The 11,056-nt window shown below is 55.9% G+C and overlaps 2 protein-coding genes across 3 annotated transcripts; one reads left to right on the top strand and one right to left on the bottom strand.

Annotated features, from left to right (window-relative positions):
• Positions 1 to 2,168: 2,168 nt before the first annotated feature.
• VMO1 (vitelline membrane outer layer 1 homolog) lies at positions 2,169 to 5,251 on the top strand. The gene is made up of 3 exons (XM_061590248.1): positions 2,169 to 2,357; positions 2,990 to 3,111; positions 3,755 to 5,251. The coding sequence occupies exons 1-3, from the start codon at positions 2,169 to 2,171 to the stop codon at positions 4,056 to 4,058; spliced, it is 615 nt and encodes a 204-aa protein (XP_061446232.1). The 3' UTR covers positions 4,059 to 5,251.
• On the bottom strand, positions 5,080 to 10,337 carry TM4SF5 (transmembrane 4 L six family member 5). 2 transcript variants are annotated; one of them, XM_061591076.1, is made up of 5 exons: positions 10,055 to 10,333; positions 8,350 to 8,430; positions 6,642 to 6,781; positions 5,619 to 5,811; positions 5,080 to 5,256 (listed from the first exon to the last, which is right to left on the bottom strand). In XM_061591076.1, exons 1-5 carry the CDS (start codon positions 10,226 to 10,228, stop codon positions 5,242 to 5,244), a joined length of 603 nt encoding a protein of 200 aa, XP_061447060.1. In that variant the 5' UTR covers positions 10,229 to 10,333; the 3' UTR covers positions 5,080 to 5,241. The 2 variants fall into 2 exon arrangements, with proteins under 2 accessions (XP_061447060.1, XP_061447061.1); XM_061591077.1 differs by lacking the exon at positions 8,350 to 8,430 and having other exon boundaries at positions 10,055 to 10,337.
• Between the last annotated feature and the right edge of the window lie 719 nt (positions 10,338 to 11,056).

Genomic DNA, 11,056 nt, shown 5'->3' with positions numbered 1-11,056 from the left:
TCAAGGAAAGCCTTCTTAAACAAAAAATGCCTTCAGTAGGTGCCTAAACATCAAGACATAAGTCGCCTGTCTAATTTCAGCTGGTAGCCGGTTCCAGAGGGCTGGAGCTGCAACACTAAAAGACCGGTGCCTAGTACACCCTAAGCAATCTCCTGGGCTCCCTGACCCGTTAACTGTTGAGCTCCCTCTTGCCCTTCCTTTAATTGATAGGAAGCCCATTAAAAAGAGCTCGGCTGTTGCTGGGACAGCCCAAAGGCCCACATAGTTCAGCATCCTGTTGGGCACAGATGCCTCAAAGGGAAGCCCACAAGCAGAGCTCAGCACAACAGCACTCCTTCCACTTGTGATTCCCAGCAACTGGTCTTCAGCAGCACACTGGCTCTCATACTGGAGGTAACTAAATACACAGCCCCCATGGCTAGTAGCCGTTGATAGCCTTATCCTGCATGGATCTAATCCTCTTTTTAAGGCCATCTAAGCTGGTGGCAGTCACCACACTGTAGAATCAGAGATGGAAGGGCCATGCAGAGGTCACCAACCTTTTTAGGTGTGGGCACATTTGGATTTTTGAGTGAGTGCCATGGGTGCATGGGTACATAGATTTTGCTTTTCTACAGGATCTGACCCAAAGTCAGCTCCAGCAGAATTATTCTGCACCTTGAAAGCATGTAGAGCTGGAAGAGGAAGTGGGAAAGAGTGCCACTCTTCCACCTTCCTCCTTCAGCTCTATGCACTTCACCTTTGCAGCAAGGAGGAAGATGGGCAGGCATCTCCCCCGGCCCATTTGTTCCAGATGTGGTGAATGGGGTCCCTCCCACCTTCTGGTGTTTCAGCGAATGAGCAGAAAAGCATTGCGATGATTGGCAAGCAAGGGACTCACGGTCATAGCGGTGGATTTTTATCCCTGGAGCATGCATTCAAACAGCCTTCCCCAACCTGGTGCCCTTCATAAGTTTTGGTCCACAACTCCCATCAACCCCAGCCAGCACTGAGGGCACCAGGCTGGAGAAGTCTGTACTAAAAGGTTTAGTCAGCGTTGAAGTCCCTTTTCCATGCTAGAACCTGGAAGCCTGTGAAGCAGCCATAGGGAGAAGAACCCACCCCTACCCCCACCCCCACCCCCAATCCAGCTCAGCACAGAACCAGTGCAGTTACTAGTTCAAGGTTCTAGTTTTGGTGTACAAAGCCCTAGACAGCTTGGGACCAGGATACCTGAAAGACCGTCTTGTCCCTTATATAGCCAGTCAATCACTGCACTCTGCAGGTGTGGGCCTCCTGCAGATACCTTCTTATCAGGAGGTCCATTCTACACAACATAGAAAATGGACCTTTAGTGTGGCTGCACCTACCCTGTGGAATTCCCTCCCCTTGAATATTAGACAGGCACCATCTCTGTTATATTTTCTGCGCCTATTGAAGACCGTCCTCTTTCAACAAGCCTTTTGAGACCTTATCCCAGTCTGCCTCTGTCCTGGAATTGCTTTTAAATATGTTTTTAAAGCTTTTTATAAAATGTTTGTAAAGATGTTTTGTTTTAATATATTTTAAAGTCTGTTTTTATGATGTTTGAAAGTGTTTTCAATGCTTTTTTTGCCGCCCTGGGCTCCTGCTGGAAGGATGGGATATAAATATAGTAAACAAATAAATAAATATGAGACTAAGACAAGTCCTCACTCCGCCATTAAGTGCTAGGGCCAGTTACAATCTCTTGACCCCACCAACCACACAGGGTTGTTGTTGTTGTGAGGATTAAATGGAGCAGGGGAGAACACGTGTTGGCTCCTTGGAGCTCCTTGGAGGATAAAGATGGGATTCAATGCCAAATAAAGAGAGGTCTGTGCGTGTTTGGAGGAGGAGGAAGGCCCAGATTCGCTTTGATGCCAGTGTGCCCTTTGGAGGTGGCGTCCTTCCTGGGGGGCAGAGCAGGGCCCGGGCTCTGGTTTCTTGCTCCCCTTTTGTTCCAGGCTAATCCCAACTGGACAGACCGGCCCTTCTGCTGCGGCAGCACCTGTGGGTGCCTGGGATCAGCTGCCGGGAGGCGCCACTCACCCTGAGCCCTTCACCCCCACCCCCTCAAGGAAGCCAATCTCCGTGCAGTGAGAAGGATCACGTTTCCCAGCCAAGGGAATAAAAGCCCGGCGCCCATTTATCGTGCACTCTCTGGCATGATGTGGCTTGTGGGGTGCAGAGGGCTGGCAGCCCTAGTGGTGCTTTTACTTGCTGGAGTCATGGCGGAGCCCAAAGGGGTCCTGGAACACGAGGCTGTCATTGGGGTATCCAACGGAGGCACCTGGGGGTCCTGGGGCTGGCAGGAGATGTGCCCAGAAGATACTTATGCCACAGGATTCAGCCTCAAGGTAACACCGCTTCCCCCAAAAAATCTCCCTTGTGCCTGGCCTGCCTCTCCTGAGGCTGGTGACAATTGAGGGGCTCTAAAGGACCATCAGGGGGGCAGAGGGGTCATCTTGAGGCCCTCTGAGTCTCTCTCCTGCCGAATTCAGAATGGGCTAGTCCTGACCCAGACATGCTAAGCTCAGGAACACATGAAGGAATGAAAATAAGGCGGTGCCCCTGAGCCTGTACAGAGTGCCTTTCCTTCCAACCTGCCCTCCACCACGTAACCAGGGCCAGTCCAGCTCCACAGGTGATCAAATGGCCAAAAAGGAATGACTATCCTGATCTCCGATGCTTTAGACTGTGCGATGAAGCCACTTTGGGTGCCTGAGGGCTGCTGTCAGCACAGTAAACCCCACACTCCTGGCATGATGATGATGATGATGAGGGAGGTGGGAGTTCCGGACGTGGCTTTCAGGCAGTCTTGAGGCCTGACTCCTCTCAGACTCTTTTAACAAGAAACTGCCACAGATCTGGAAGGCGGGTGGGTGACCTGGAGGCTTCCTCCCCCCACATGCCGATTACCTGGGGGTGGGGAGAAGGATCCATGCATCATCTGGCCCCCTCCCCACACTCTTCTTTCTCGCTGCCCAAGGTGGAGTCCTATCAGGGGGAAATGAAAGACGACACGGCGCTGAACGGAATCCGGCTGTTTTGCACACGTGGCGGCCACGGTGACAAACGCGAAGCCCACATCGTGGAATCGCAGAGTGGCCCGTGAGTCCTTTGCTTTGCACGGACATTTTATAGAGAATCCAGACAGCATTCATGCTAAGTTGTTACAATCTGGTGTTTTTCTGCAAAGTCTTCCTGTGTTTTTCAAGACCAGATTTGTTTGTGCATTCAACAACATGCAGTTATAACCAGAATGGACAGACAAAGTCCTATAGGAGCTTTATAGGGCTATTTTGCTTTTATTTAAAAGATTCTTGCTTGCAGGAAACAATTCTGAGTGAATAATAAAAATACTTTTTTAAAAGCAGAAAAGTTGTGCCTCAACAACGATAGGTTCCAGGTGCGGATACAACCTGGTAACTAACAGGCTCAGCCTGTAAAGCACCGAGGACAAGGAGCTGTGATCCAGGTTTTTGCCTGCCCCACAAATGATGTTAATAGATGATATTGGGAGGAGGGCAGGTGGGCATTGCTTGACCGAAATAGCCTCACTGGCCAAATGGGGAAGCCTGGAGGGCCTGATAGGCCCCATGGGTCAGAGGCTCCCCCCCACTGGTATAGGGGGAAGACGGTAGGTTTAGGTTCAGGCGGTGGGGCTGGGTATACACACTGCTTAATTGTGGAGCAGTGTCCTGGGCGATGGCCTGCCTCTTACTGCCTCCCTCCTCTGTCTCTCTTCCTCCAGGTGGGGGCACTGGCTACAGCCCATCTGGTGCCCTGAGGGCACGTACCTGGTGAGATTCTCCCTGCGAGTGGAGCAGAACCGGCCTGGCATTCAGGACGTCATGGGTGCCACCAACGTCCGCTTTGCTTGTTCAGGCGGGGCGACTCTGGAGGGAAACGGCTTGAGCTGGGGGGAGTATGGAGGGTGGAGCCCCTCCTGCAAGAGAGTGCTGTGTGGCATCCAGACCAAGCAGGAACCCGTGCGTGGGGCCCTGAGGGACGACACCGCCCTCAATGACGTCCGCTTCTACTGCTGCAACCACTGAGATCCCAAGGAGGGATGGAGACCCCCTTCCCCCTCAGCCCCCCAGCCCCTGGGAAATTCAGTGGGTGAGACCCGCCCCCCTCCTCTCCCTCCTGCCCTGAGTCAGCTGGAGACCTGCCAGCAACACAGCCAGGAGGATCCTTCAAGCAAAGGGCCCCCTCCCCCAGCCACCAGGGGGCTCCGCAGAGACCTCAAGCTCTTCTTCCCACCCCCTCCTCTCTGTTCCACCAGCAGCAACCGACCCCACCTCAAATATGAGACACACTTTTGTCTTCCTACATCACTCTCCTACTGAACCCTGCTCAGTCAGTGCAAAGGGTTTGTCCCAGAATACATTAATGACAAAGATGAGATTACTTCTGAGCACATGCAGAGTGCTTCCATCTCATCACTGCTTACCAGGGTTCACTGGGTTGTATATTAAAAACAGAGTGCCTCTGAGCATCTGCGGAATGCCTTTTTATGCACTGCCCAGCCTTTCACCTAAGCAGCCATTGTCACCTCTACACTCTGCACCCCTCAGGGGTCTCCCCTCCTTACAACTTCAGGATTTGGAAATGCCAAGGACAGGCCTGCAAGTGTCCGTCGGCCCTTGTAGCCAAACGGAACCCCCACATTCTGAGGCAGTCTACCCCCAAATACCTGCTGCTGGGCATCACAAGCAGAGGGGGCTATTGTCTTCATGCCCTGCTTGTGAACTTCCCAGAGGCCGCTGCCTTTGGGGGCAGGATGGGCCTTTGGGCTGACGCCAACAAGGCCCTCCCTTTGGATGTTCCTAAGTACCGCTCTAAGACCCGTGCCCCCCTCCCCCCTGTGCGTGTGTTATCACAGATGCCCCCACCCCACCCCACCCGAGTGTGAGGCTCCTCTCCCCTAGTAGCCCCTCCTCCCTTCCTTCCCTTGGGGGCAGATTCAGATCCCCACCTCCAGGGTGCCCCCCAGCCGCGGCCGCCGCGCCTCTCAAAAGCCCCCCACCTACCCACCCCCGTCCTCTCTGCACACAAACCTTCAGGAGCAGACTCTGCAGTGGAGAGGGATGTTTATTCCTGCATCTTCCAATAAACAATGCACTTTGCAGATTGTAGCCAAGAAAGACAGGAGAGCGTGGCTTGGCTTTTGGGATGGCTCTGGGGGGCTTGGAAGGAGTGTGCACACTGTGGGGAGGTGGTCCGGGGGGGGGGGCCTCACAGGCCTTCGCCCTACCAGGAAAGCAAAGAGGGGGAGAGTAAGCGACCGCCAGCTTGACCCTATATGTAGCCCAGGAGCACAAAGGGCTTCTTCCGAGGTGCCCAGGGGACGCAGGCTGAGCTGCTGTGACGTCACGGAATGGCTGCGGGGGGGGGCGCTCAGCAACAGCCTGCGGACTGGCCCTGCGGGTGCCCTGAGAGAGGAGAGGGAAGGCCCCTCCGTGGCCGGGAGGGCAACCTTCCCCCGGGAGAGAAGGGCAAGAGAGGCAGTGTTGCTCCCCTCGGCGTGCCTCGCCCTCGGCCCCCTTGACTGGCCCGCCAGGTGCAGCCGCCGTGCTCCTCCAGCCCCAGCCTTTCCCCGCCAGCCCCCTTACCGCGCGGTCTTCTGCTCGGCGGCAGTCCCCGCAGACGGTGCCCAGGAGGCCGTTCACCACCTGCACGCTGCACAGCACCAGCTCCAGGAGGCCCAGGCCCAGCTGGATGGAGAAGAGGACGACGTTCCAGAGGACCACGTTGGGGGGCTTCACGCACTCCTCCCACAGGGCCCGGTTGCCCAGGTAGTTCTCGCTGTGGGTGTTGCCAGGGGAGGCAAGAGGCGTGTCAGTGGGGCAGAGACCGGGCGGTGCCCTGAACGCCCCCCCCCAAAAAACCCCAGCCCTGACAGGTTGGGGGTTTATTCAGAGCTTGGAAAAATTACTTTTTTTGAACTACAACTCCCATCAGCCCCAGCTAGCATGACCACTGGATTGGGCTGATGGGAGTTGTAGTTCAAAAAAGTGACTGCCAAGCTCTGGATTTATTCAGCCAACCCCAAGTCTCCTCCCTCCCGATGTTTTGGACTACAACTCCCATCACCTCACCTGGCAGGGCAGTGTGCTGCTGGGGCTGATGGGAAGTGTAGTCGAAAACATCTGGAGGGCAGCGGCTGGCAAAGGCTGAGGGCCGCCCAGCTGAGCGTCTAGGGCAGAGGGAGGGGGAGGGAGTGCCTTGCCTGTTGGGTTAAGCACCAGCACCTCTTACTCTGGGAGCTGAGCCAGCAGGAACAGGTGGGGTGGGGGGGTTGAGGTTGGGGGGGTTGGGCCTGATACTGGGGGGGGGGAAGGCTGTGGCTCAGTGGCAGGTGCAGAAATCCCCCAGGCATTGCCAGCAAAGGCTGAGGCAGAGGCCCCGTCCTGAACCCCTGGGAGCTGCTTCCAGTCCGTGTCAGCAGTACTGAGCTAGATGGTCTGACTTGGTATAGGCTGCCTCCTTTGTCCCTGCGTTGAGGGGGGCTGGGGCAATGGGAATCCAGGCTGAGGCTAGGGGGATTTTGGAGGGGGCTGCGTGTGGGGAAATCGAGGCAGGCTCCGTTTCTTGGAAGGGGCCCTTGTGGGTCGGTTGCCTCCCTGCCCCCTCACCTGAGATTCTTGAAGGGTGACCCCCATGAGCCGTCTTTTGTCTCACACATGGGCCCATTGGCCAGGCCTGTCGACGACACCACCAGGCAGTAGAAACCCCCCAGGCCTCCAAAGACCGAACAGAACACTGAACGGAGCATCTGTGCAGGGCAGAGAGTGGGGGCAGGAGAGGATGAGGTGGGGGGAAGGAGAGCTGGAGGTCCCCAGCACCCCTCCCGCTTGCCCACCCCCTCTTCTGCTTCAACAACTTCATCCCTCTCGTGGTGACTTCTCGAACTCAGAGCCCTCTTGGCAGAGCCACTATTTATTATTATTATTATTATTATTGTTGTTATTATTGGAGAGCACCTCTTATTTCGTCTATTGGGTAAGTGCTGGATCAACCAGGGGTGGAAACACTGGCTCGCCTTCAAACCTAGAACCAGGACTCCCTGCACTTCTGTTGCTGTTTTGGATGGCAGAGCTCAGCCCTGCAACTAGCAGACACATCCTAGAGAAGATGGTGCTCCTAGGCACACACAGAGTGCCTGTGCATTGCCACTTACACCCAGCTGTGTGGGCCATGCCAAGCGGTCATAACAATGTCTGTGCCTCTGTTCCTGTGCAGGCTGCCTTGACCTCACCACTGAGCGGCTGAAAGCAGAGTCAGGAAACCTGAAATGGGAAAGGGAGGGGGAAGGGGGAGGGGCTTCCAGCTGGGCCTGAGTCCCAGAACCTCTCTTTTTAGAAATTCAAGAACAGATTTTTATTATTAGGGCACGCAGAAGGAAAGTCTGTACATCTCTCCACTCAGGTCCCCCCCAACACCACCTTTGTCAGATCTGAAAATCAGGAATGTAGTCTTCTGGGGTCTGGGGGGGGCGGTCTTAGACCCATTACTTTTTTGGGAGCAGGGTCCCAGCAGGGTCCCTCTGTCTCCAGCATCCTACGAGCCAGTTGGCATGAAAGGGGAGTGTGTGAGCCACTGACAAGAAGTCTTCTAATATGGTTCCTTGTCCTTTCCTGCATATTGGATCCAATCAGAGTGAAAGGCAGTAAGTGAGCCACTGAGAGGATTCTTCTCAGTAGCTAACACACTCCTCTTTCATACTGATGGGCTCTTAGGGATGTCTGCTGTTGTGATAGAAGGCACACACAGGAAGGACTGGGGAGTGTGGAGATGACAATGGAGAGCAAGCAAGCAAGTGAGGGGCGTGGCTGTGAGGGGGCATGGCATGATTATAACAAAGGGACCCTCCACTTCTGGATTTGCCACGACACCACTGCTGAAAATATGAATAATAAGGGCCGAAAGCGATATGCCAAGATAAGCAGCAAAGCAACTTGCATATTGTATCCCAACAGCAGAGTTTTGGATGTTTTAAGAAGGGAATGGAATATCTAGGTCCAATGGCCAGGAATTATCCCCCCCAGATCTCTTGTGGTTTTAAAGGGCAGAAAAGCATTGTCCTCTTAGAACATATTACTCTCTCACCCCACCCCACTCCACCCTGCACCTCATATACCTGCACGGCCCTTTTAGCAACACAGCCCCACTGCAGCCTGGGCTGGCTCCACCCAGCACCCTCCAGCTGTTGTGGACTACAATTCCCATCAGCCCCTGCCAGCACAGCTGTAGGATGTGCTCCCTGGGGCTGATGGGAACTGTAGTCCAAAACAGCTGGAGGGCGCCAGGTTGGCGAAGGCTGGGCTGCTCCTGCATCCATACCCGGCATCTGTTCCCACAGCACCCATATCCGCAGCAGCCTTTTCCTCCAGCCCGCACTGCAGAGCACCCGGTGCAGAGGACCTGGTGAGAAGCAGAGACAAGGGAAAGTCAGAGCTGCTTTGTGCCCCGCAAGGTTGCCAGCCGACCCCCAACATGGCGGCAGGCGTGGGGTGTGGGGCAAACAGCGGCCTTTGGGCTGCAGTTGTCAGGAGTCCACAACACACTTGCTGGGACACAAACAACAATCGGGGGGGCAGAAGAGCTTAGAACATAAGAGCCTGCTGGATCAGGCCAGTGGCCCATCTAGTCCAGCATCCTGTTCTCAAAGTGGCCAACCAGGTGCCTGGGGGAAGCCCGCAAGCAGGACCCGAGTGCAAGCTTCCTGCATCGGAGGCTGGGAAGAGGGTTGGGGGACCAGCAACATGGGGGGCCCTGGGCTTGTCAGATCTAGGGCCTGCTGTTCTGGCCTGAGCATCTTTGCCTTCAGTCTTCAGGTTGTCCCAAGCACATCTGATGTATTGCAGGAAAGGAAGGCTGCTCTGAAATCCCCAGGAAAGAGAGATGATGTGACACCCCCCATGTAAGAACCATGCCCCCCCCAAATCAGGCCCATCCGGCAGTCCATTTCTGAGCCTTTGTTGCTCCTGCCCTTCCCCCTCCCTTCCCCTTGATGTGTCTCACTTCCCCCTTCAGGGGGGCAGAGGTCACTTTGTTTTATGGACATCTCACTGCCCCCCCCATAGCACCACCTGTCTCCCATGCAGATAAGGCCTCTGTTATCTTCCACGGGGAGGCAGGAAAGGTTTGCTCAAAGTTCAAAGGGAGAGAAGCTGAGGACTTCACGTGGGGAAGGTGGGGGTGCTGGAAGATGGGGGGGTCTCCTGTGTCTCTGGGTGGAGAGCGGGGTCTTGGAAGGAAGAGATGGCCGGGGAGGGGGCTGAGGAAACAGCCTGCTTTGGGATGGGAGCCTGACGGACGCCTGGGTTCTCTAATGGTACCCCCAACTATTTGGGGACATCCGTCTCACCCTGTGCATGGGAAGATGGCCTCTGAGTCATGGGGCTGTCTGGGATCCTGCTATGGGCCGGTGGCATGATGGTCCGCTTCTCCAGGCTGCATTGTAGAGGATTATGGGTGCACAGCAGGACTGTGCCTGGCCAGGTGACTCAAGGAAGTGAGCCAAGCTACAGGATGCGGGAGACATCAGCGTCCAACCCTCAGAGTCATTAGGACGTCCTAAGAGCCCTGCCGCAGCAGTAGCTGGATCAGGCCAGAGGGGGCCCACCCAGTCCAGCACACCCTGTCCTCTCGGGGACCAGCCAGATGCCCTGGAGAGAAGCCCACTAGCAACAGCTGAGCATAGTGATGGTGGTGCTGACAGTACTAGCACGCTGCCTTCCTGCAACGCCCAGCAAATGGTATTCAGAGGCTACTGCCTCCGACAAGGGAGGCAGAGCGTAATCATAGCAATTGTGGCTAGTGGCCATGGGCAGCCTTGTCCTCCCTCTTTTAAAGGGAGACTCTTCCCAACCCCAACTCAAAGGCCTCTTTGAGGATGGTGAACCCTCTGCTGTCCCCAGCCCCCCCCCACTAGCTGCGGCAAGTCCACAGGGAAGGGGAAGAGGGCCCCTTTGCACCCAGGGCCCCCAAGGGTCCTGCAGGGGGGAAGGGCAACATGTTCCCCTGGGCCCCCCCTCACACTCACCATCAGGCCCCCGCCAATGAGGCCCCCCATCAGCCACACTTGCAAGGTGATTTGGTCAGGCTTCCAGCCCAGCTCGGCATAGGGGAACATCAGAAGGAGGTTGGCCACGATGCAGGCCAGGGACATGGCCACCAAGGAGAGGCCCACCAGCCGGGAGCATTTGCCCGTACACATGGTAGCGGCTGCAAGGCAAACTGCGGTGGGGGGTGGCAGCGGCGACAGCGGCAGCTGATGTGGAGGCCTGAGCAGGAGGCTGTTTGTTCACAGATAAGCCGGGCAAAGGGCTGGCAAGGGATGTGACGCTCCCCTCCCGGCCTGGCATCCCTGCCTCCTCCTCTTCCAAACCAAAGCCCCTGGGGCGGGCAGTGCCTACTCTTCTGTCGGGTGGAGGAAGTGCCGGTTCTTGGGAGCCCCACATCTCCATCCAGGACAGTTTCTGAGGCACCCCCCTCAGCCAACATCCTCTCTGGGCCAAACGTGTCAACCCATCTCTGCAAGGCACTTCTGGGGACGGTGGTGGCTGCCTTGGTCTCAAGGGGGCATAGCTCTGTGGCAAAGCACCTGCACTGGATGCAGAAGGACCCCAGGCGCAATTCCCAACAGCATCTCCAGGTAGGACTGGGCGACCCCCCCTGCTTGGCACCCTGGAGAGCTGCTGCCAGAACTCTGTGCGTGCTCAGGGTTACATGCTCATGTTTTGAATAAAAGGTATAATGACGCCTCTGTTCTTTCCCTCCTTTGTAGTGTGCAACACTTGCATGGAGATGTAGTGGTTGCTGGGCAACAGGAGCTTCATGTCGCTCGTCTCCTGGCCCAAGGACTCGCAACATTAATCAGCCCTCCTCTCCATCGCCATTGTGGTTTGCCAGTGAGAGAGTGACAAGAAGGTGGGCAGACAAGATGTGGAAAGAGATTATGAGAGGTTGCTGGGATGTCCATCTGCCTCCTGGGCCAAGAGGCACTCTGTGCATGAGACTAGTCCTCAACACCCTTGATTGAGTT

This window comes from Rhineura floridana, chromosome 11 (genome assembly GCF_030035675.1).
Source record: "Rhineura floridana isolate rRhiFlo1 chromosome 11, rRhiFlo1.hap2, whole genome shotgun sequence".
NCBI lineage: Eukaryota > Metazoa > Chordata > Lepidosauria > Squamata > Rhineuridae > Rhineura > Rhineura floridana.
Note: the sequence above shows the minus strand (reverse complement) of the source record. Positions and strands in the feature narration are given on the sequence as shown.